The following is a 26,690-nucleotide window of genomic DNA, read 5'->3' on the forward strand; positions in this document are numbered from 1 at the left end:
TACCCGGTGCAACCTAGAAGTTAAATGTGAAAATCTACCCATTCCCATGTCCATTCTGCCGATGTTTAGTTACGCTTCAATTTCATCAAAATACACCTGAATGTAAATTAGCCATAAATCAGCGTAAACTGTCGGGGTTACAGAAAAGTGCCACACGCACCTTGTTTAGTTTTAGTTTTAGAGATACAGCACTGAAACAGACCCTTCGGCCCACCGAGTCTGGTGCCGACCATCAACCACCCATTTATACTAATCCTACACTAATCCCATATTCCTACCACATCCCCACCTGTCCCTATATATTTTCCTACCACCTACCTATACTAGGGGCAATTTATAATGGCCAATTAACCTATCAACCTGCAAGTCTTTGGCATGTGGGAGGAAACCGGAGCACCCGGAGAAAACCCACGCAGACACAGGGAGAACTTGCAAACTCCACACAGGCAGTACCCAGAATCGAACCCGGGTCCCTGGAGCTGTGAGGCTGCGGTGCTAACCACTGCGCCACTGTGCCGCCCCAGTTTGAAAATTAGAGTTTTGGCTTATTTAACCATCATACATGTATATTAAACACAACATATTTAGGAAACTGCAATCAGGAAAGCTTTTCAATATTTGTGACATACTTGTGTTGCTATGCATTCAAGAAAGCAAAGTATAGTGCAGGTCTCGATGAGGATAAAGTTTTTAAAAATGCTTAAAACATTGCATAAATTGCCAAAAGATTCCCTTGTTTCTTACTGTGCCTGAAAAGCAGATTTTAATTTGAAGAGAGACTCTAAGCAAGCACAATTGCAGGAAACTTTTTGAGGCTCTGTAACCTGGGGGCACTGCCATTATTATGGTGAGATGCATTCAAGTGGATGGATCAATAGGCTGTGGTAAAAGGTCAAGGATAGAACCATAGAAAAGTTACAGCACAGAAGAGGCCATTCAGCCCATCCAAAAATTAGTCTCCCATTCTAATCCCACTTTACAGCACCTGGTCCATAGTCTTGCAGGTTACAATACTTCAGGTGCAGGTCCAGGTATATTTTAAATGAGTTGAGGGTTTCTGCCTCCATCACCGATCCGGGCAGTGAATTTCAGACACCCACCACCCTCTGGGTGAAAACTTTTTCCTCGTGTCCCCTCTAATCCTACGACCAATCAGTGCTGGATCTCTAAATAAATAAATAAATAAAATCATCTTCAATCTGTTCCCCCTGGTAATTGACCTCTCTGCCAGGGAAAACAGATCCTTCCTGTCTACTTTATCTAGGCCCCTCATAATTTTGTACACCTCAATTAAGTCACCCCTCAGCCTCTGTTCTAAGGAAAACAACGCGAGCCGATCCAATCTTTCCTTATAGCTGCAATTTTCCAGCCTTGGCAACATTCTTGTAAATCTCCTCAGTACTTTCTCTTCAGAGCAACAATGTCCTTCCTGTAATGTGGTGACCAGAGCTGTACGCAATACTCCAGCTATGGCCTAACCAGCGTTTTATACAGTTCCAGCATTACATTTCTGCTTTTGTATTCTGTACCTCGGCCAATAAAGGAAAGTGTTCCATATGCCTTCTTCACCACTTTATCTAGCTGTCCTGCCACCTTCAGGGACCTGTGGACATGCATTCCAAGGTCTCTCACTTACTCTGCCCCTCTCAACATCCTCCCGTTTATCCTGTATTCCCTTGCTTTGTTTGCCCTCCCCAAATGCATTACCTCACACTTCTCTGGATTAAATTCCATTTGCCACTTTTCTGCCTGCTGAACCAAAACATTGATATCATTCTGGAGTCTACAGCTGTCCTCTTCATTATCAATTACATGGCTAATTTTTGTGTCATCTGCAAATTTCCCAATCATGCCTCCCATATTTAAGTCTAAATCATTAATATATACCACAAACAGCAAGGCACCCAACACTGAGCCCTGTGCAACATCACTGGAAACTGCTTTCCATTCACAAAAACATCTGTCAACCATTACCCTTTGTTTTCTGTCACTGAGCCTATTTTGGATCCAACTTGCCTGTATCCCATGGACTTTTATTTTTCTGACCAGTCTGCCATGTGGGACCTTATCAAATACCATACTAAAATCCATGCAGACAACATCCACTGCACTACCCTCATCGATACTCCTTGTTACTTCCTCAAAAAATTCAGTTAAGTTGGTAAGACATGACCTCTTAACAAATTCATACTGAGTATCCCTGGTTAATCCGTGCCTTTTAAGTGACAGTTTATCCTATCTCTCAGAATTGATTCTAATAATTGGCCCACCACCGAGGTCAGAGTGCCTATAATTATTTGGTCTATCCCTCACATCCTTTTTAAACAATGGTACATTGTTTGCAGATCTCCAATCCTCTGTTACCTCGCCTGTATCTAGTGAGCATTTGAAGATGATCCTCAGAGCATCCGCTATTTCCTCCCTGGCCTGCTTTAACAACCTAGGATACAATCCATCCGGCCCTGGTAACTTATCCACTTTCAAGGATGTGAGACCCTCTATTGCTTCCCCTCTCATTGCGCTTATCGTATCTAATGTTTTACACTCCTCTTTTACTACAATGTCTGCATCATCCCTCTCCTTTGTGAAGACAGAGACAAAGTACTCATTAAGAACCCTGCCCACATCTTCTGCATCCATGCATAAGTTACCTTGTACATCTCTGATAGGCTCTACTCTTTCTTTAGTTATCATTTTGTTCAATGGACTGATAAAACATCTTTGGGTTTTCCTTGATTTTACCTGCCAATATTTTTTCATGTCCTCTCTTTGCTTTCCTAATTTCCTCTTTTACTGCACCCCTGAACTTTCTATACTCTAGGCTTTATAAAGTATTAAGTTGTTTGTGATTGTCATAAGCTTTCTTTTTCTGCTTTATCTTACCCTGTATGCTTCTAGATAACCAGGGGGCTCAAGATTTGGCAGTACCACCCTTTTTCTTTTTGAGGACATGTCCACACTGTGCCCATAGAATCTTGCTTTTGAATGCCTCCCACTGGTTTGCCATTGATTTTCCTTCAAGTAGCTGTATCCAGTCCACTTTCGCTAGATCACCTCTAAGCTTCATAAAATTTTCCTTCCCCTAATTCAGAACTATTACTATAATAAAAGCAAAATACTGCGGATGCTGGAAATCTGAAATAAAAACAAGAAATGCTGGAACCACTCAGCAGGTCTGGCAGCATCTGTGGAAAGAGAAGCAGAGTTAACGTTTCGGGTCAGTGACCCCACACCTTGCATTTAAATAAATACGTTTTAACACTGCCAAATTCTTCTGCTGTACACCTTTTAACTTCTTCTGTCTTTCAGAGTCACTCGCTAATTTTCTGCCTCCTGTTCCCTGCTCTGAATTTGTCCTATCTGAAACTGCCCTCAGGTTCCCATCCCCCTACCAAGCTAGTTGAAGCCATCCCCAACAGCACCAGCAAAGCTTCCTGCAAGGATATTCGTCCCAGTCCTGTTCAGGTGTAGACTCTCTGGCTTGTACAGGTCCCACCTTCCCCAGAATCGGTTCCAATGCCCCAGAAATCTGAAGCCCTCCCTCCTGCACCATCTCTCCAGCCACGCATTCATCTGGTGTATTCTCTTATTTCTATGCTCACTAGCATGTGGCCTTGGGAATAATCTGGAGGTTACTACCTTTTGGGGTCCTGCTTGCTAATCTCTTTCCTAACTCCCTAAACTCAGCCTGCAGGACCTCATCCCTTTTTCTACCTATATTGTTGGTACCAATGTGGACCATGACCTCTGGTTGTGCACCCCTGCCCTCCAGAATATTCTGTAGCTGCATCCATGACCCTTGCACCAGGGAGGCAACATACTATCCTGTAATCATGTCTGCAACCACAAAAATACCTGTCTGTTCCCCGAACTATAGAATCCCTACCAATATTGCTCTCCAGTCTTTTCTCCTCCCTCCCTGCGCAGCTGAGCCACCCATGGTGCTCTGGTCATGACTCTCGCTCTGCACTCCAGAGCAACCCTCTCTCCCATTGGTACTCAGAACTGACTACTGGTTAGAAAGTGGGATGCCCACTGGGGTCTCTTGCACTACCTGCCTTGTCCTCCTTGTCTGTTTGGCAGCCTGCAGTCCCTCTCTGCCCACACTCTCTCAAGCTGCGGGGTGACCACCTCCTGAAACGCGCTACATACATATCTCTCAGCCTCGTGAGTGCAGCTCAGTGACACCAGCTGCTCCTTGAGTTTCAAGATTTGGCGCTTGAGTTTTTGCATTTGGTGCCACTTTCTGCACATGTACCTGGAGTTCCCACATGGTACAGGATGTGCATTCGACGGGTGTAAGCAGCCCTGCCATGCTTCAAATTATTTACTGCACTAAAATTAGAAGTTAAATAAACAATAAAATGGTTATAAATAAGACGAACCAACAAGTAACCACCTACTGACTGCTGGTATTTCAACTTCTACTTGGATAGACTTAAATGTTGGAGAAAAAATAAAAATGAGAGAAAAGAAAATAAAGTAAGAAAATACCCACCAGATACTTACTGACTTGGTCCCTGTGCCTTGCCGCTCTCCCCTCTTGCGCTGTTTGTCACTCTGAAGTCTCGCCAAGCCAATCACCTACCTGCTTCCCTCTTATGTCGCACGTCGATTTTTTTTTTTCCAATCACGTGCTGTGCTGTTGGAGATGTGGAGATGTGCTCTGCTGCTGCGTTTCTGCCAGTGGTTCCCGTGCTCTTTTTAAACTCCTCTCCTTTGCTGTGCTCTGCTGCCGTGTCTCTGCCGGTGGTTCCCGCATTCTTTTTAAACTCCTCTCTCCTGATGTCATATTTAGATGTATTGCGCTTGAGGGTGTAATTCATTTGTGCCCTAAATTTTGTAATCTTTTAATCCATGGATTTGAGATGTGCCCAGATTTCTCTCATTTCTGGGTACTAGTATGGAGGAAATGCCAAGCTTGAATTTACACAGTCAAGATTAATGCACATGCAAAGCAGAAATAGCTTTCACAGGATTAAAGTTCCAGTGTAAATCCCCCGTCCCCCAATGAGTTGAATGCTGCGCTGAAGCTCAGGTCATCATTGTGTTTATAATTGAGATGTTTCAATTGACCACCTCCTGTCCCGTGCTATGTACAATATACTTTGTGTAAGTTGATTTTTTTTTTGTGTGGGATTTTTTTTTTGTCTAGGGTGGATTTAGCTGTAAGTTTTAAATGATGGATGTCAAAGCTTCAGGTGTTCTCATAACATGAGGGAAATGGTACATGGAGGCCAAGGGAGATCAGGGTCTAATCAGGGCGAATCAAAATGAGCTAGAATCTCCTGAGGAATCGATAACTAACTATGTTGCAGCCTAAATTTTTCAAGAGAAACAAAAACTTGAAAATTGTTATGACCGTGAATCCAAGCTTTGGGTCTTCCTTACAACATATCTAATCTTAATATTTTAATGATGTTAAGAAATACAATGTAGGAATTCAAATATTTTCCATATCCGTAGGAATCCTGTTGCCACCATTTATTTGAGTAGACAATATTTATCCTTCACATGAAGATGGTGTGTACACATGATAGAAAAGATTAAGTAAATGGGTCTTAAACTTCTGAACCCATTGCTCTATTTCCTTCTCTATCATATTTGACTTTATGTAAGTTTAACATGCCAGGGTTTAACACCTCTGCTCTGGGTGTTCCTGTGGGTTTTTCATGGAGAGGAACGAGACAGAGTGGTGCAATACCCATGGAGAAAGTGAGTGCAAGCACTTGTTTAATTTTTTTTTAGGTGTAGTAATTATGTTCTGCCACTTGAGGGAACTCTGAACATGTGTATAGTTCACTCGAAACACTGGACAGTTGCAGGACATTACTCATGTATATAATGTTTCTGTTTTGCTAATTCCTGATGAGGGGTAATCTTAGTTTTCTAGTATACTTATTTTAAGCAAGATTAATGCTCTGTAAGATGACTGAAGTCATTCACTATAGCTCATAAGTTATTTACATTTCAGGGTTTTATCCCCCCCCCTTGCAATCTATGGTAAGAACTTTTAGAAAGAGTAATGTACTTTTAGATTTGGTTTCTGGTCATTTAACTTTGCGCTGTACATATTAAATGGAGTTGTTTTTGTTAAAGTGTAAAGGAGGTGCAGCTAGAAATGTGGGCTAATTAGTAGCAAATTTATTTTTGTTTTGAAATACTTTCTATTTAATCTCCATAATAGAGCCAGTCCCACTTCACTAGCACCGATCACCATGAGTTGGAATGAAGGATACAGTGGCCTCCTTTATTGCATCTGTCACTGTACCTCATCCTGCTATGGAAATGAGATCAGGCAGACAAGAATTGCTTTTCTTATTCAGTACATTCCCATTCAAAATGGTGGTACTGATAGATTTTAAAAAAGTACCCTGGATGTGGGTGACACTGAGGCTGATTTTATTGCTCATCCCTAGTTTCTCTGAGCAAGTGATGGTGGACAGCCTTAGTGAACTGCTACAATATTTGTGGTGACTACTTCCACAATGTTGCTAGCTAGGAAAATTCCAGGAATTTGTCCCGGCGTTGATCAAGGGTGGCAAGAGTGATACAGTACTAACAATTCACTTTATATTTGAGAGTATAATGATGGTTGGATTGTGATATCAAAAGTTGTAAAGTATGTAATGCCTGCCACTTTGATAAATTTACTGTGACTTATAACCATTTTCTATATTAGAATTTTCCACTTCCATTAATTCCAATTTATCATTACTTTCCCTGGTTGATTTTTTAATTTATCTTCCTCAAACTTCTGCACATTGCCTTTGTATGTCTTTGTTTGAATAACTATAGAGTAAACACTGTAATGCCATCGCTCTCCTTTCTTCCCCTCAGATTTGCATTGGTGCAGACACACACAGTGGAATTCAACCAATTGGCAATGGCCAATTCAGATGGCTCTGAAGCCATGCTAAATCGAGTTATGACAAAAGATAACATTGGGGTAGCAGTGCTCTTAGAGGTCAACAAGGATCTTTTTGGAGGTACATTTTTACATTCTTAAAGCTGAAAGTGAAAACAAATGAATTGACATTTTTTTGGTATGATTTAAAACATCTGGTTGAGAAAAAGTAAAATACTTTTGCTAGCCTACTGATTTTGTTTTAAGCTTAATTTTCTGGGTTTTTTTCGTCTTCCCACTTACTTGAGAGCTTTTATTATACTTGTGTATGGTGCATATAAAAGGCAAGTTTATGTACTTGCATTTCTTCCCCTCTTTACTTTCCTCCAGTCCATTCCCATTAAAGGATGGATTGTTGGCCTCTTTTCAGAAAATTGGCTGGATGTGAGCCAGTGTGGCCTGTAGTGACTTATTGTTTATTTTTCTTACAGAATATGCTACCGCTTGATATTGGTTATCATTGAGCACATTGTTGTATATTAACGTCTGTGTGAGACCATGTACACATTGATCTCCAATTGTCTTGGAGCCCCTTGCCATTGAGCCGAGGCCGTGTGGCAGCTGGCATGCACCAACCACCTCACGTTAAACAAAACACGCGCAGACATCTTCCATTCACCAAAATGAAGCTTGGGACTGGCACATCAGGACCTTTATGGAAAACCCCAATGGCAACAGTCCTGAGAACCGCACCGCCATTGTAGCTCAGGAACTCTAGTGCTTCGACATCAACATTGCCACCCTAAGTGAGACCTGATGAGCAAGAGAGGTTTAACTGAAGGAGCAAGGTGGCAGATGCACCTTTTTCTGGAAGGGTCTCCCAGAAGAGGGACAACGCCTCCATGGGGTGGGCTTCGCAATCAGAATGAGCTTGTGTGACATCTCTCCACTCCCCCCTGTGGGATAAGCGAGTGCCTCGTGACTGCCGGCTCACCCTAACTGAAACCAGCATGCTACAGTCATCTGTGTATGCAGTGTTAATCTTGAGGCAACAGGTAAGGCCAAGGAGGGACTCTATTCCGACCTTGAGCAATCCTGAGCCCAAGTCTCAGCAGACGACAGACTGATTCTCCTCGGAGACGTCAGTGCCAGAGTCCAGAAGGATGCAAATCTCTGGAAGGGGGTGATTGGCAAGGAAAGAAAACTCCAACTGATTCCTCCTGACAAAATGCCTTGAGCATGCCCTTGTTATAACTAACACCCTGTTCCACCAGCAGTCCAAACACTGGCACCTCTCGACTACGTCATCTAGCGAGGGACCGCAGAGATGTCTGTGACGGGTACTGACGACTGCTGGACAGACTACCATCTCCATCAGCCTAGCTCCCAAGGAGTGGAAGCAACAAAGGCAATGCGCAAGGAAATTAACATTGAAGACCACAAAGATCCTGCTAAAGTGACCCTTCTCAGTCAGCACCTTACCGCTAACCTCCAACCACCAGGAGCTGCTGTGTGCCCTTAGTGCCTGGTTGACTCTAGAGACCACCATAACAAGCACCTGCAAAAGAGGTCTTTGGCTTCTCCACCAGGAAGCATTGTGACTGGTTTGATGAGAACAACCAAGAAATACAGGATCTAATCGAGCATAAGTGCAGGCTGGAAACATCACACACACAAAGTCAAGCAACAATCCTCAAGGCTCCTGAACACAAGAACATAAGCCTCTCAAGCCTGCCCTGCCATTCAATAAGATGGTGGCTGATCTGCCCCAGACCTCAACTCTTTTTTTCATGCCAGCTCCTCATAGCCCTCATCTGCCTGATATTTCAAAAATCTATCCACCTCCTCTTTAATTACTTTAAGTGATCTAGCCTCCACAACTCTCTGGGGTAGAGAATTCCAGACATTCACTACCCTCAGAGAAAAAATTCCTTTGCATCTCAGTTTTAAATGAGTGTCCCCTTATTCTGTAACTATGTCCCCTAGTTCGAGATTCCCCCACTCGTGGAAACATCTTCTCAACATCTACCCTGTCAAGCCCCCTCAGAATCTTATATGTTTCAATAAGATCACCCCTCTTTCTTCTAAACCCTCCTAACCTGTTTACCCATTCTTAATAAGTCAAGCCCTTCATCCCAGGAATCAGCCTCTAATGTCAGTATATCCTTTCTTAAATATGGTGACCAAAACTGTACACAGTACTCCAGGTGCTGCCTCACCAACAGCCTGTATAGTTGTTCTTGAGACTTCCCTGTTTTTAAACTCCAATCCACTAGCAATAAAGGCCAAATTTCCATTTGCCTTCTCAATTACTTGCTGCACCTGCATGCTAACATTTTGTGTTTCATGCACAAGAACGGGCAGTGGTGCAGCTTAAAACCCAGGATATTAAAAACAAATGGTAGGTGGAAAGAGCACAAGAGATCCAGCAACTTGCAGACACCAAGGACATTTTACGGTTTCTTCAACGCTGTCAAAGCGATCTATGGTCCAAGCAGTCAAGGGCCCACCCCGCTGAGAGCAAAGCATGGAGGAGAACTCGGCAAGGACATGGAGGCAGTTGGTGCTCGCTGGAGAGAACATTTTGAAGAATTTCTCAACTGTGACTCTGTCTTCGACTTGAATGTCCTCGTCTCCATCCCGTAACACCCTGTCTGGCTCTGTCTCTGTGCTACCCCAGCTTGGAGCGAGGTCGAAAAAGCTATTCAACAGCTAAAGAACAAGACCTCTGGAGCAGACAGAATATCTGCCAAACTCCTGAAACACGGCAGAGATACATTCCTGGCACGACTGCACAACATCTGATCCTTCATCTGGGATGAGGAGTGTTTGCCAGGGGACTTCAGGAATGCTATGATTGTGACAGTATTCAAGAAGAGAGACGAGACCGATTTGCAGCAACTACAGAGGAATCTACCTGTTGACTGCCACAGGGAGGATCATTGCAAGGATCCTCCTCAGTTGGCTCCTCCCAGTGGCTGAAGAGTTCCTGGAGTCGCAGCATTGGTTTTTCCCATTGGAGCGACACCACTGACATGATCTTCACTGCACTGCAAATCCAAGATAAATGCAGCGAACGATGCCAAACGCTGAAAATTGCCTTTTTTCGACCTCATAAATGCCTTTTGACTCTTTAAGCTGCAAAGGCATATGGAGCAATCTGCTCAAGATTGGCTGCCCTCAAAAGTTTGCCACCTTCCTCCGTCTACTCCACGATGACATACAGTGATCCTCACCAACGGAGGCACCGCAGACCCCATCTCAGTCAAGACTGAGGTCAAACAAAGTTGTTTCATTGCACCAACCTTCTCCATTTTCCTCACTGCAATGCTACACCTCACTACCAGCAAACTATCCGCAGATAATCTTCAGAGCTGATGGGAAAATGTTCAACCTATGCTGTCTTCAATCCAAAACCAAAATCACTCCAACCTCAGTTGTCAAGCTTCAGTATGCAGATGATGCTTGTGTGTGTGCTCAATGTGAAACTGAACTTCAGATCATTGTTGATTCCTTCTCATAAGCTTTGGAGAAGATGGCTCTTTCACTAAATGTTTGGAAAATGAAGGTTCTCTTTCAACCAGCTCCCACAGCACAACACCTCTCCCATCAATCAAGATTAATGGCGACATCCTGGAAAACGTCTTGGGAGCCTTCTCTCAGCGAAGGCAGACATGGACGACAAGGTTCATCTTTGCCTCCAATATGCCTGCTCAACCTTCAGTCAACTGAGTAAGAGGGTTTTTGAGGATCAGGATCTCAAACCCTAGATTAACATCATGGTTTACCAGGCAGCAGTAATCCCTGCGCTATATGCTTCGGAGACTTGGACAACCTACAGCAGGCATCTCAAAGCACTGGAGAAGTATCACTAAAGGTGCCTCTGCAATATCATCCAAATCTGGTGACAAGAAAGGTGGTCCAACAGCAGCATCCTCTCCCAAGCTAACCTCCCCAGCATCGGGGTGCTAATCACCCAAAACCAAATCCGCTGGCCGGGACATGTCGTTCGCATGCCTGACGCTAGACTCTGAAGCAGCTGTTCTACTCAGCACCTGGTTGTGGCAGGAGACTCCCAGGAGGATGGAGGAAACTCCTTAGATGTGTCGGAGGAAGCGCACAAACCTCCAAACTACTCATCTACCTGACCCTTCTAGCACCACTGGCCCCTCGTGTCGCAGAGTCCGCAGATCACACATTGGACTTACCAGCCACCTCCAAACCCATCAAACTGGAGTGGAAGCAAGTCCTCCTCGATCCCAAGGGACTGCCTAAGGAGGGTATTGTAGATGCTTCAGAATGACCGATTCCAAATTAAAAATAGGATTCTCTTAACAAGCTGGTCATTCCCTTTTGTTCCCCTCTGTAAAACAGAAAAGTGTGTGCGTGCGTGCGTGTTCCAAAGTAATCATCATGTTCAAGATTATAGTCTGGTTAGCATTGTGGGAGGCGAGGTTAACCAGAAGTGGGGTACATGGCCATGGGTTGCTTTTGTATTTACAAGGGATGCTTTTGTTCTTCAATGTAGGGCTTCCCAAATTATAATGCCAACCAGGGAAAATTGGCAGCATCCTCTGCTAAGCACTATCCTAAGGGTAGTTCAAAAACTATAATGTACCAATTATCATTGTGCCATTTGGATTGGAGCTTAAGGTACCACGTAGGAATGATGTATGTGTTTGTGTGTATGTATGTATGTAGGTACATGCACAAGATGACCTCTGGGTTAGAGACTGACATTTGTTATGAGCATTAATAAAGTGTGTTCTATTCATGATAGAATGAAGATGGTACAGCTAGATTTTCATAACATGCGTGTAACTGATCTGAAAAAGAGGTTGAGATTTGTATTGCCTAATGCTTATACATAACACTATTTGATCTAACCAGTGTATAGGAAGTTAATTTCAAGAGCCCTATGAGAAGATCTTTTGCACAATTTCCAGCCCATTTCTCAACAATTTTCCTTGGTTCTCTTTTGCTGCGGTCACTTAGATGTTCAGGAGTTTTTCTGGCGGATCCAGTTCCCCGCCACCCCACACCCTCCCCCCACCACTGTCTCCCGCCACCCCAACAGACGCAATGGTGTTTCAGTGGTTCTTCCATGCGAATCACCCATATCATGATTTTTGTAGGAAGAGGAGAAGCATCATTGGAAGGATGAAAAAACGGTCAGCCTGAACCAGAAGTGCCCGATGGTCTTCTGCTAGTACACTCATATCACATTTACTGGTGCAGACACGATGGGCTAAATGGCCTCCTTCTGTGCTATGATGATTCTGTGATTTACAAACCCAGACCCAAATAACTAGGCTGCAATTCATAATCTAGGCTGTAAAAGATTTGGCGTATCCTGCCAAGTGACTTGCAGCCAAACTTGTCTACAGGCACAGTGATTGTGAAGGTCATGACAATCAATGACTGCTGTGCCTTGGATCTGAGTCAGAAGGTCACTGGTTCAAGTCCCACAGCAGAGACTTGAACAAGTAATCCAAGCTAACACTTCAGCATCATACTGAAGGAGTACAGTACAGTCAGAGGTGCTGTTCCCTCAGATGAGACATTAAACTGAGGCCCCAGACTATCCTCTCAGATGGATGTAAAAGATCCCAAAGAAGAACAAGAGAGTTTTCCTGGTGTCCTGACCGATATTTGTTCCTCAATCAACACCTGAAAGATAATCTGATCATTTATTTCATTGCTGTTTGTGGGACTTTGCTGTTTGCAAATTGACTTGTGTTTCTGACAGTACAACAGTAACTACACTTCAAAATTGTTTTGTTGACTAAAGTGTTTTGGGATGCCCTTAGGTTGCAAAAGGCCCTACACAAATGCAAGTTTGTTTGTTCTTTCAATTGATACATACATTAAAAGCATCATCCCTTTCAGGTGTGAAGACACTCCATGGAATAGAAAAACAGCTAATTTTGGTGGCCAATGCACACATGCACTGGGACCCTGAGTATTCTGATGTGAAGCTCATCCAAACCATGATGATTATCTCTGAACTCAAAACTATTCTTGAGAAGTCAGTTGCATCTCTTAGGCCAAGTTGCCCTTCTGCAGACCCTAACTGCATCCCCTTGGTGCTGTGTGCAGATCTCAATTCACTGCCAGATTCAGGTAAGACCTTCAAGGATGAGATACAATGACTAGTACCTGTACTGTGAATGTGAATTTTGAAAGGACATGTGTACAAATTTTATTAGGATTAGGTCTACTGTTTGTTCCTCATAGTTGAAATATGCATCCTTAACAAGTCCAGTTCAATTTAGTACAAGTGTTTGTTGCCTCTAATTGACTAAGTGCCTTTAGGGAAAAGAAAACTAATCCAAATGGAATTACAGGTAATGTGTTCAATCGACTACAATATAATTAGATACAGCGTTATTTTAAGAAGCGCTTTATGCAGTTCATGTTAAATTGCTGTGTGTATACGACGTCACACAGTACAGAGGCTATTGTAATACAAGTTGCAAACCAAATTTGCTGGCATCTCCAATCTGTCAACTACACATTTTGTGGTAACTGATTAGCAATAGCTTAGGTACACCCCACTGACTCCATTTGTTGTATAGGTGTTGTGGAATACCTGAGCACTGGAGGTGTTGCACAGAATCACAAAGACTTCAAGGAGCTGAGGTACAACGAATGTTTAATGAACTTCAGCTGTAATGGGAAGAATGGAACTTCTGATGGCAGAATTACTCATGATTTCCAACTCAAGAGTGCTTATGAAAACAACTTGATGCCTTATACAAATTACACTTTTGACTTCAAGGTAAGTGGTAGGCTGCACTGTGGTTTCTGTTGTATTTGCTTATGGAACCTGCAGATAATGCTGACCTTTTTCACAGTTCATTGTTGGCTACAAAGATGATATTTTAACCGTTCTATTTTGATGTGTTTCTGGTAGAGCTTGTGATGGTGTAAAATGAAATTCTGTATTCCCTAATAAAAAACAAGGTGTGTGCATTTTGGGAAAAGATTATGCTCAAAATAGTATTTCTGAACTGTCATCATCTAGCTTGTTAACTAAATGGTGGGTGCACAATATACCTGCCTGCATCCTCATGTTTCAGGCCTCAAACAGCTTTCCCATGCATTAAGAACAATTGTGGTCTGAAGCATTGTTTTAATTATTCTTGTCTTTTAATATTTTTAATGCTATTCAGCTCAGAAAACTTTTAGAATTGATATTTTAGTTCATTAGACCATTTCAAATATTTTGTTTCTGTTTCTAATCTAGTTTTTTCGCACTCTTGCTATTTCCTGTATCATGTGCCGTTGGCTGGCTGAGGGTTCAGGCAGGTGGCCTGCCCAGCAACTTTGCAAATGTAACTCTAAAGCTAACATATGCAACCTATCCTGATGTTGCACCCTTCCCTGTCCCTCTCTGTTTTTCCAGATGGATAGTTCTGAGATACTTGCATGCTGATCTATTATCCATCCATCCTTCCCACGTCTGGCTGCCCTTCCCTTTTCCTCCATCGCCAGCATTTTACCATGCAACTGTATCATTTGCAAAACCTGTTCATATGCCTCATCCCAAAGCCTTGTCCAGGGTCATAACTGTACCTTTACAGGTGAGACAGCAACTTGCACATGCTAGCTTCTATCCGAACAATGAGTGCAGTGTATCAGTGTGGTGGTCTTCATTTTGGGTGACCTCCTATGCTGAATAGCTCTTCTCTATTTTGGGCATCCTCCTGACCTACCTGCGGGTCACCCCAATATCTCTCCCTCCCAATTCTACTCTGACTTGCTTTTTTGGTTTTCTACTTTATTTTAACCAAACTTAATGCAAGCTTAGTGAGCACTATTTCATCTTTCTCCATGGTACTTGGAGCCCACTGCTATCAGCATTAACTTGTATATTTCCAGCATTTTCCATTTTTATTTTAGATTTCTAACATTTGCAGTTTTTCCTAGTAAATTTGCTAATTTCACACTATGAATTGGCCCGGTGTCATCCTTTGGCATTGTGCCTTATAGCTTTGGTGCCTGCACTACTTTTGTCAAGTACTTTTGCCTCACACCTCTAACCACTAACCTCTCCTCATCAGTGAAACCTTTCCAGCTGTCCTATATTAATACTCCAATGGTCAGTTTTCCTCTCAACTTCATTCTCTCAATCATTCTAAGTAGCAAATCTATGTTTTGATGTGTGGGCCTTATCCCGGCATCCTACTATCTTGAAATTGGGACTCTTCGAAATTACATCACAGAAGGAGTCCATTTGGCACATTGTACTTGCATAACTCACCACTGTGTCCTTTTCTAACTCATTTTATTCTCAGATCATGAAACTGTAACCTTTCTTCTGAGGGTTTCTCTCCTCACTTAGTTAACCTTTTGAAACCCAAGCTGGGTGTCAGCTAAATACTATTTCCTGCTTCACCTTATCTTTTCTCTTTTCAACTTTGGTAATTTGTCGTATTGACCTGACGCTTCATTTTAGTTTCTCAGTCAAGCATGAATTACCTCTTGCTGTAGGATTAGCAACACCACCTGTAGCCCTGCTGTTTTACTTTTTTTTTTTTTGCATATTGTTGGCATATCTGACAAAGGGACCTGCTTCACGCGACGGCCAAGGCCACTGTAAGATTGTCTAGGGTTTTGAGGAAGTGATTGACCGTCCCTTCTCTCTAGTAACCACCCGACTTTTGCTTATCCCTGCAGTAGCATGGCTGAGTGATGAGAACCTCAGTGTGAAAAGATTCATCAGTGTAAATTCATGTCTCTCCATTACAGATATAACATGTCAGAGTTACAGCACCAATTCGAATTTCTGTTCTTGAAATATCTTCTCACTGATATGAGGAAGATACCGTGGTTATGATAGTTCATAGGGAGAAGCTTTATGGTAGTACACTTGTGTACATTGAGTTGATACTAATTGTAATGTACTGACCAACCCAGTTTTAAAAATCAGTTTGGTATGTACGCTACCTTTTTTTCCCCCAGTTTTTCTTACTGAGCTTGTATCGCTTGGTACTGATCCTTGCTAAAGCCACATCATTTGGTACTTTATTGTTTTGACATGTGGCTGCCAGCTCATGCAGTGATTTTATTTGGAATTGCCTTTGCATCAAGCCAGGTCTATGGAAGCAGTTATTGGGTTTTTAAAAAGAAGTTTAGGAGGCACAGATGCTGTATGGTAGTCAGTGCATTTATTTTTAGCTACCCAAAGGAGGACTACACATCCAAGTCACACTTTTTTTTGTGACTAGGCTTTACATTTTGGTTTTACAATGATACAACATAGGAGGTATAGCTAATTTTTATGAAAACCAAAAAGCTACAGAAGGATATTGTTGAGCTGTGTGAATGAGCTTAAAAAGTAACAGATGGAATGCAATGTCAGTACATATGAGATGATGCATTTTTTTGGGAAAAAAGCCTCCATTATACTGTGGTGCGGTGGAAGAGCAGAAGGATTTGATGTTGCAGGCTGGAGCTGGCGACAACTTTAACATTTCAGTTTGCTGTGCGTCACTGTATCAGGGACGCTACCGTGGCCCTGTACGGAAGCAGATGGGACTTCATTGTCTTCCCTTTAAACAGAGAGAAGCAGGAGGAGTGGGCTTATGACTTTGCCAGGATAGCGAGTTTCGCAATGGTGCAGGGAGTCATTGACTCGGCACGCGTGTAACTCTGCGGATGCCACAGTGCAAAGAGTTCCACTTCATTAACATACAGTTGGTGTACGACCATGCAGAGACTATCATGTTGGTGATTGTCTGAATGCTATCCTGGCAGCACCCACAATGCTTTTATACTGCGCTGGTCAGCCATTCCTCCCATATTTGATCCTCCACTTCGAATCAAAGGGTGGCTGCTTGGCGGCGAACTACCCTCTTTACATGTGTCTCATGACTCGCCTCTGCCATCTGACCACACGTCGACTGCACTCATACAAGAGCCATACTGTGACCTGAAACGTTGTGGAGCAAACCATCGATGGTTGTGTTGCCTGGACCACTCAGTGGGAACAAGTGGGGGAAGCTGGAAGGTATCTCCAAATTTCTAGTGGCCTGCTGCATTTTACACAACCTTGCAATCATGAGGGTGCAGCCTTGCCACTATCCCTCATAAATGGGTGTAGCCCTTGCCACCAGGCTTTCGGCGAACACCTTGGGAGGAGGAGCAGGAAGGAGGCATCCAGGATATCATCTCTCCAGACATGCTGTTCTTGACCAGCTAATCAGATTGCAGTCCTGCTAAAATCTCATCTGCTCCACACTGCTGCTCCACAAATTCCCCACCTATCCATCCCTGTGCTTTGGACCATCACAGTGTCTTGGCCAAAATACTACAATAAAAGACATCACAAATAAAAATTCCGTAACAGCTTCATCCAACAACATTTACATTTTTACATACAAAACTGAACTATTTGCACTTGTGCACTATTTCCTTAGTGCCTGTCTTTTGGGTGCCTTTGCCTGTCCTAGTGCTCCTACACAATGCTACCCAGTGGATGCAGCATGGCTGGTGGAAGGCTGTTGACTTTCAATGGTGGAGACTACAAGGCCAGCTGTGGGCCTTGAGGGCCTAGCTTCAGGATGCAGCACCCCAGCATGGCGAGCAGCAGTCTAGACTAGCTGGTTGAGAGGCATCAGCAGGGCATTATTGGGATGACATTGGTGGGAGGACAAATACCATCCTGAAAGAGGACAGCAGGTTCATGCACCACATAGCTTATATCTCTACTACCCAACCCCCCCCCCCCCCCCCCCCAGATGCTGGGGTGAATAAGTTGGAGTAGTCTCACACAACTTAAAAACTATCAAACCCACTAACCAATCACTGATTTCCAGCCAAAATCCCATCAGTCAACCATGGCAGGCACCTTGTCAGCCACTGGCCATGCATGTCCACCTGGTCCACTGGGGAAATGGTCTTGTTCCAGGAGTATGTAGATGCCAGCAGTGACCTGCCTTGAGAGTCTGGACTTCCTGAGGCATTTGTGCTTGCATGTCAAGAGAGCTGAACCTCTGCCTTTAGACCCTGTGTTGGGGCTCTCGTCTCCTTCCAGCTGGATCTCTGTGTCTATCCGCTCTGCCATGTGACTGAGGAGAAGGCAGCTGGTGCTGTTAGCGTTGCTGCTCCTCTTGTTCCTCACCAGAGGTTCAAAGTAGAGCTGCATAAGCTGCTCCCAGGCTGTGGTGAAGGCTGGCAGCAGGGAAGTGCAGCTGAAGGTGAGTGAAGTGCAAAACAGGTGAACTAACTTCCAAGAAGTTGGCAACCAACTGTCAGACACTGAAAGCACTCTGAGAATGAGTGATGTGACCTGGTCATGGCTGCAGTTCGACAGTTTCACTGATCAAAGGCTTCCCAGCCTGTTAGTTTCACTGAAGAAACTCTTCCCGCTGTGTACTCGCCTCATTGATCCTGGTTAGTTGCTGATAACTTGGGAAATAGGTCCATTGGCTGTTAAAACCAGAATTCAGGGTTAATACTGTACTCAATTGCATGTTAGAATATTAAAATGCCTTACCTAACTGCTCTATGGGGGTTTCCTGCTGGCTTTCAAACCTGCTTGGTGAAACCTGGAAGAGGGTGGGATGATGTTGGAAACCTGACCTGATGTCACTTTTTGGGGATTTAACATCCTTGCGTACACAAACCCATCCCCCCTTGCCTTTTAAAAAAAAAAAAAAAAAAAAATTCAGCCCTATTTCTTAGAACCAAGAAAACAACATTCCGAGTCTCCTGAGAGGCACTGCCATCCTACTTCGCAGGAGATAATGACTCTTGGCTATGTGTTTACAACATACCAAGCAGGGGCTTAGCCTTGTACCTAGCACAGTCAGCTCTGCCTGCTTGTATGTGTCAAGTATCAATTTTCAGCTCACTTTATGACCCTATTAACCCTTTACTAGCCTAATGCCTAGTGCTGCCTCACCACCCTAGTAACCTAATTTGCTCATCTACACGTTCCAACAGGAGCCACTGCCACTCCCCCAGGGCAATCCTAGTAATCTGCTGGAGCACAGATTGCTGGACTGCTGTGAGAGCTTGCGTGTCCTTTTTGTGCACTAGTATCCACAGCCATCATGGCAGCTGTCTGAGTCTGTTTGGTACTAAGCTGGGTTTGCATGGCATAAAACTGAGATTTCATGATCTCAGTCAGAGCTTCTATTCCAGCACTCAGATGTTGGGTGGCTACTGCCTGTGCTGCATTGGAAGCTGAGACATTTGCCATCAGACCCTGCATCATGGCTGGGTCTGCAAGGCTGTCCAGGAGTTGGCCAGCATTTCCATGTTGGAAAGGATGGGCTGCAAGCTCTGATGCTCTGTGGTAAGTTGGAGCCAGACCCCTCTATAATTTTTGAGTGACAACAGGTTCTGTGGTAGGTCTGCCAGTGCACCAAGTATCTGTGTTCAAGCTCATCAGCCTTTTCCTGTATGCTGCCCCATCGAAGACTTCATCTCAACCTTCTCTGTCAGAAGTCTTCTGCAACCTCACCATTCAGGGAGCTGGCATACGTGCTATCTTTTTTCCGCATTGTCTTGCTGCAGCCCAGTCATACCCAGTGACCCATCAGATGCTGATCTCGCCTCTATAGTTCCCTTAAAGTACCTACAGTGCCAACATCTGAGCTGATGGCTGCGAGTACCAGATCAAATGACAGTGCTTCTTCATAGATGTCTACCCTTGTTCTCTTCACTGATCTTGAGGCCACACTGACTGACCAGGCAGCAGTTCTTGGATATCTGAAAGCATAAATGCATAAGGGAAGCAGGGGTGGATGCAAAAGCAGAGGTGCATGGTTGCACCATCTGCAGCTTGTATTTCATACCAGATGGTGGGATGAGGGTGACGTGGGATTTGAGAAGGTACATAAGGCAGAAACATATCATCTTGGATGGTTTCAACGGCTTACGTGACTGCCGTACCAATAATTTGGAGCATTGTCTCCTCCAAGGGGCTGAGGAGATGCAGGTGTGCCTGTGGCTCACTTCTTCCTGTTATGTGCCACCTTGTCCTGAAAGGAATGGAAGAGTTATCGCCAAACATGTTAGTGTGTCAGGTGATGTGCTTGTCATAACTGAATAGCTTGGAAGTAAGTGGAAGCTAAGATATAGGTCTAAGGCTTGCAGCAGTGCTAAGTGTCTGAGGGTGAGATGGAGCATATTAATGTTAAGCATGAGACCTGATTGCTGATGGTTGATGTGATAGGGGTGTGGTGCATATGAGTGGTGTATGAGGTTGGTGGTACATTGGGTAGGAGATGGCATTTGAAGATGCAGTCACTGACTTTAACCACTCGTGTGAGGTCATTGAACGTTTTCTGGCACTACACCTAGGTCTTCAGGGCCAGACTCCTTGCATTGACCTCTAAGGCTACCTGCTGCCATTCCCTTCACAGTGTATGCCTGGAGGGCCTACTGGCCCACTGAGGAAGCATGATCCCTCTCCTCCTTTCCATCTTATGGACTAAGGTCACTGGGTGAATTCCACCTCCTCAAATAGTGCCGTAGGATCTTTTGCATCCTTTTAAGTGGGCATATGGGTTTGGTTTAGCATCTTATTTGAAAGATGGCACTCCAGCAGTGCCATACTCCCTCAGCACTGCATTGACATTTCAGCTTGGGTTATGCGCTACAGTCTCGTGAATGGGTCTGGAAGCAAAATGCTCTCAAATATAGGAGTGTTAGCAATGGCTAGGTAGGACTCATGCCATTTAAATTGCTCTGATTAGGTTCAATGTTCATTCTGATTCCATGCTGTTAAACAAAGATACTGCAGATTAGGCTTTATCCACTGATGATTGCTGTAGTAGTGCATGGTTAACATTCAGCATAATCCCACGTGGTGAATTTGTAATCTCAGCTGTGTTCTCAGATCCACACTCTTTAAAGTATTACCCTATAAGGAGAGAGAAGAATGGAAACCCCATAGGTCAGGTTAACTTGGGCTGCTCTAGTAGATGTCCTAGTGGTTGACTGAAAATAAGTTACCAACCTGCCCCTTTGTCTCCCCATTTCCTTGAGCTACCTTCCAATTTTTTTCTGTTGATTATGTAACATAATGGCAACCATTATTACTGTGCATATCCTTGAGATGTTAGCAAAGTAGAAGGACGTTCAAAAAGTACAGGTTCATGTTCGACAACACTTTGTGATGCTAATCCGGTCTCCCCTTTTTTCTTTTTGTCTTCCAGGGTGTTATCGACTACATTTTCCATTCCAAGACACTAATGAACGTGTTGGGTGTTCTTGGCCCTTTGGATCCTCAGTGGCTTGTGGAAAATTCTATCACTGGATGTCCACACCCTCATATCCCTTCTGACCACTTCTCACTGTTAATACAGCTTGAACTTCAGCTTTCCTTGCCACCATTGATGAATGGTGTGCACTTACCCAGCAGGAGGTAGTGGATCCCTGTCCTGGAGGCACTGCCTGCTTTTATGGACATGTACAGTTGTAAAATCTAAGTATGAAGGAGTGAAGTATGGCCTGCAAAACCTTCTTTGTTTTTTTTAATGTATATGTTCTGTATGTTTCTCGTATTGATGTTTCACTGTTTATTTCACTGGATTGTCACTAAGGCTAGAGCAAACAAAAAAAACTTTAAAAGGTTTATTATTCAGACCTTTGGAGATACTGGAAAATCACATTCTTTACAACTCTGAAAGCATTTTATCCCATAAGGAAATGTTAAGTGTTTGTGTTTTCCTGTTGGATTGTGTACATAATCTGGCATTGAAACAGCAGCATTACATGCTTTGCCGGATGGTGCCATTGATTTCTCCTCCAAAGACTGACAGGCAAAGCACCTTCCGATGTTTGTTCTGAGCTTTGTCCCTACCTTAGTTGCCTTGGATCTATTTATACATTGTTACTGAAATTATGTTGACTTATTTCACAAGTTTGGGTGACAATTTGATGTCTCCATTTTCTATCCTTGATTTCCTTGCCTGTCTCAATCATATGTTCTTATAGTTCACTTTAACTCTTTGGTGCTTCTCTTTTCAGCTTTTGATGGCCAATCAGTAGCTTCCCTCATCTCTCTGGCCCAGTCATAGCTAAATGGAATAATCTCTGGGTGATCCTGACTAGAGAGGTAATTGAAGCCAAAGGGCCAAGGTTGGAGGGGTGGTGGGGTTCTGTCCAGCTGTGATTTGGTTTGACATTATTCTGCCTTTTTTCTTTGGAATATGGTTCATATCTGGTTTAATTAAAGAAGGGTACCCATTGCTTATTGATTTATAGAGAGAGACAAAAGCTTCAAGTTTTCCAAACTGGTTATTACAAATGTACTGCAGCTAATGGAAATGACATTGTAGAATTTAAAAATTATCCCATTGCCTTAGGAAGTGTTTTTGTAAAAAAAAAACTGCTACATGGATTGTTTTTCTTAATTGAACTGGCAGTAATGAGCTCCTTCCAGTGAGCATAGGATGGTCATGGACGTAACCCAGTGCTGCTCCATCATCAGCCAGCAGGAGGTACAATTCAATGTTGGTCTATTGATCCAGATCACATTTTCCATTCCACAATGAAATAAACATGCTGCAAGCAGTGATTTGAGGTGCATCATAAATATTTTGGGCATGACGTCAAGTAAAGCACCTAAAATGTTACGGTGTACTAAATAAGCACCATCTAATGGTCGTTAATTTTCATGTTGTGTATTCCAACAACCTACTGCACTTTATAAAGAAATGGGTTTTCAATGATGCAGTATATAGCGCATCAGTCTAATGTGCGCTCCTCCCCCGTGCATCAGTCTAATGTGCCCCCAACCACTGCCCCCTCTCGCCCCCCCCCCACCAAAAAAAAAACTGCATGTCAAGAACCCACTTGCAGGTTTGACCTTTTTGAATCAGCAGAAAAACATATCTTCTGATGTGTAAAATCTGTTTTTAGTTTAATATATAATGCTAGTATTACATCAAATAAAGTTTACAAGTGGACAAGACCTAGTTTTAGAATTTGCTAATCACCTCCTTTTGATATCTTTATGACTGGATTCTTGACTTCAAGATTGTCTGAAATCTGAAGTTTTAAGTCAGCACTTTAATTCTACAGCCTCATAACTTTTTGAAAGGATGTCGTGTTTTTTAGGACATGAATATAGAGCAAGATAAAGTTAACGAGAATGAACAAGACTGGAGGCGCCAAGTAAATTCTAAAACTTTTGTTTTGAATTCTCTTTTGGTGAAAGAATTTGAACTTTTTAGACCCTTTTAAATCCTAAGGCTTCATGTGCGTAACATTTTTGTGATGACCCCGCTTCTTAAAACATGATAACTTAGCTTCTTCCTTCATACATTTCTTTTAATAACTACAAGCAATATTAACTTCCCATACTTCACTCCCAATATTTTGTTAGATCTGTTTGTATAAAATGGAATTTAAAATTCACCTGTAATGATTGTATATGAACTACAGAGGAGCCCATTTACTGGATTTTTCGCTTTCTTTTTTATAATTGAAGAGGAAAACAGTTTTTGGGAAAGCTTACTGTTAATAGCTGCAAATTTTGTCTGCTTTCAATATAAAATGAATCAAGACACTCTGTTGCAAGAGGATGTTCATCAGGTTTTCTTTGCTTCTGTATGCATTTTTCCAGAGTTCTGATTACTGTGTACTTTAAAAAAAATATATATATATAATTGAGGGAAAGAACATTTTAAGAAAAACAATGAAATGGAGTTGACAGCAAGTTTGTCGTGTGTGTTTATCCTAATTGTTCAGGCAAAAAATAAAGAAAGCACAGTCAGATTCATGTCTGCTTCTTTTATGTTTTTGTACCTTGTTCCATAACGTGCCTCATTCGATTTGCTCAAGCAGCAACACTGCCCAAGCAAGCAGAGAAAACCTGACAGGCCTTCTCCCGGCAACTTTTAAAATTCTATACAATAAATCTGTTAAGATTTGTGAGATTTTATGTAAAAAAAAAACACTTAAAAAGAACTTAAAAACGGTTTTGTACAAGCTCTGTAATCTGTTTAACTTTGGTGTAAGGACTGTGGGACATTGGAAACCACACCATGAGTCAGGTATGGCACAATGATTTCTGAGACCAGCTTTATTTCCATCTTATTCCCAGCACGGCTTGTCTTTTGTTTTTGTGTAATGCAGGAGTGCAATCTTCGGCGACAAAGCCTGCATATGCTTAAGGTTTTTGTCACTTCTTGGGTATTGTGCATTTTGATGTAGAGAGATCCCCCTTCCTTGTTCAGTACCCTTCACTCCCTTATCAAATGTACTTACTAGCTCTCAATGGATTGAAAAGCTACTGAATTCCAGTCTTTCAAGGTTTCATATCACTCAGTGCAAAAGCATTTATGGTGGATAATGTCATTTAAAATGAAGTACGGGTCTCATGACTTAAGACAGTCACAAAAAGCAGGTTTTTGTAGTAGTAATTATATATTTCTATGAATTGTATATGGCAGAGCTTGATATTCGTTACGCTGCAGATAACCAAAAAAAATGTGCTTAGTTGAAACCATATGGCACTATCGAAATACACCATATAATCAGCTTTCAATTCATAGGTGCTTTTAAAGTTCAATAAAAAGGAGCACTCCTGAATTGACCTAATTAAATGGTGAGTTTTCCAAACCACTTCTTGGAGGTAATATCTAAGTACTGCTGACATTTTAAAATTGGATCAGACTCCAAGAACTGGTGGCATATGTTGCACTTTTGTTAATTTGATCTACATTAACTTGATTTATTTTGACATACCTTTGCTTTGCTAATCCCTAACTGAATCATTAAAAGCTTTGGTGGTTTTGTTGGCTGATTTGTAGCTTCCCTAGCTTCCCCATGGTATGAGGGAAGAGACCAAGTTCTGATGATGGAGGACAAGTGGGTTCAGCGTGTTTGCATGTTGTACATAAACTGTTTATTCTGAATTACAAGTTTTATGTTTAACTATCAGAAGGTCTGAGGAGTTGGTGAAATGATTCTAGTATAGATGTGCTCTACTCCAGACAACTGAAAAGGATGTTTATTGACAATTTGTTTTGATTTGTCTTCTGCAGTTGGACTGTATTCTGGAAAGTGGAGATGCACTTAAATTTAAAAAAGGTGAATTTGGACAGAAATTTTGGTTAAGTTTTTTTTAAAGATAAAAGCTTGGTATAGATGTTTGGAAGTGGGCAGCGGGATTTTAGAATGAACTGTAGTTAAATAAATGTTAGTTTCATAGCTTGGGGATTCTGTGCATGTTTTTAGATGTTGCGTTGTTCATTTGCAACACCAAAAATAATGAGTGATATGACTCTTTTTGAGACCAATGGTGCTTTTTTTCTGCAAAACCTTGCCTGTATTCTATTAAAGGATTATAGTTTGTAAATGTAGTAGCAATGATTTAGCTTTTTTAACATGAATCAAACATTTTTCAGCATTTGACCACCTTTATTTTTTTAACATCCTTTTAAAAAAAAAAAAATATATATATAGTTTTTGCTATTAGAAAATTATCATGGTGGTTAATAGGAAATTAAAGTGGACTGTGCTGCATCACCAGTGTCTGTATAGAACTGTTGGTCACTGGATACCATTCATTTTCCTGAACTCTGAGCAGTTGGATGTTGCATGTTGCTTTTATCTCTCTTCCCCATTTCCCCTCTTCCCCAACAATGTTTTGTATATTATTTCTTCCTGAATTCACTCTATGGGTTAAATTGTACTGGTTTAGTAAGAGTAAATTGCCTCTTACTGATGATGTGGGTGGTAATTTGCTTGCACTAAATAAGTAGTAGGAAGTTCTTGGATTTTCACCAGCTGAATTTTTTTTTTTTGTTTAGTTTTAAAGTTACTAGTCAAAAAGTGAAAACCCGTAATTTACACAAGTGACAAGTATTTTGCATTATCCAAACTGCTCTAGATTTGTGTTTTGTCTCCAGTTGTTTAACTGCAGTGGGGAATATACCAGCCAAGCCAGTAACTGTATTCACAGTCTGTCTTTGAACTTGTGGCAGCTCAGATGGGGGTGCTTCACTTGTACTACTATGTGAAAGATTTAAAAAATAAAGTATTTTTCCATATGGAGTTCGGGTACTGCTCTCAATGTATGGGGCTAAATTATGTCTGCTTGTTCCCTTGCACCTGTGTATTTTTCCTTTCCTTTGTAGGCAATAAATGGCCATTTGAAAATTGTTCTCTTGTGTTCAATGAGTTTTGTATGAAGCTGCATGAGAGAACACCATTGATGTTTCCATCTGCATCCCCCTTAAAGCTGATGAGTTAATTTTATTTCCACATTATGGGGGTAATATAACATAGTGGCTGTTATTGGACCAGTAATCCAGAGCCTGGACTAATGATCTGGAGGTAGAGTTCAAATTCCACCATGGCAGCTGGGGAATTTAAATTAATTAAGTAAATCTGGAATAAGAAGCTGGTATCAGTAATGGTGACCACGAAACTACTGGATTATTGTAAAAACCCATCTGCTTCACTAATGTCCTTTAGGAAAGGGAATCCGCCGTTTTGTTCCCGGTCTCAACTATGTAATGCCCGACCCACAGCAATGTGGTTTGCTCTTAATTGCCCTCCGAAACAGCCAATGCCCATATGCAGCAAGATCTCGACAACATCCAGGCTTGGGCTGATAAGTGACCAGTAACATTTGTGCCACAAAAGTGCTAGGCAATGACCATCTCAAACAAGAGAGAATCTAACCATCTCCTCTTGACGTTCAATGGCAGTACCATCGCTAAATCCCCCAATATCAACATCTTGGGGGTTACCATTGACCAGACACTGAACTGGACCAGCCACATAAATGCTGTGGCTACAAAAGCAGGTCAGAGGCTGGGAATTCTGCGGCGAGTAACTCGCCTATCTCCCCAATGTCTGTCCACCTCTA

The 26,690-nt window shown here is 42.4% G+C and overlaps 1 protein-coding gene across 3 annotated transcripts in view; it reads left to right on the forward strand.

Annotated features, from left to right (window-relative positions):
- The window catches only part of cnot6l (CCR4-NOT transcription complex, subunit 6-like), a 121,814-nt gene extending 95,839 nt beyond the window's left edge, over positions 1-25,975 (forward strand). For all 3 annotated transcript variants that reach the window (XM_068039193.1, XM_068039184.1, XM_068039204.1), the window contains 4 exons: positions 6,841-6,989; positions 12,737-12,970; positions 13,426-13,628; positions 21,022-25,975. In XM_068039193.1, coding sequence (XP_067895294.1) covers positions 6,841-6,989; positions 12,737-12,970; positions 13,426-13,628; positions 21,022-21,234 — 799 coding nt within the window. In that variant the 3' untranslated portion in view covers positions 21,235-25,975. The remainder of the gene's footprint in view (positions 1-6,840; positions 6,990-12,736; positions 12,971-13,425; positions 13,629-21,021) is intronic.
- The last annotated feature ends 715 nt before the right edge of the window (positions 25,976-26,690 follow it).

This window comes from Heterodontus francisci, chromosome 1 (assembly GCF_036365525.1).
Source record: "Heterodontus francisci isolate sHetFra1 chromosome 1, sHetFra1.hap1, whole genome shotgun sequence".
In the NCBI taxonomy this organism is placed as follows: domain Eukaryota; kingdom Metazoa; phylum Chordata; class Chondrichthyes; order Heterodontiformes; family Heterodontidae; genus Heterodontus; species Heterodontus francisci.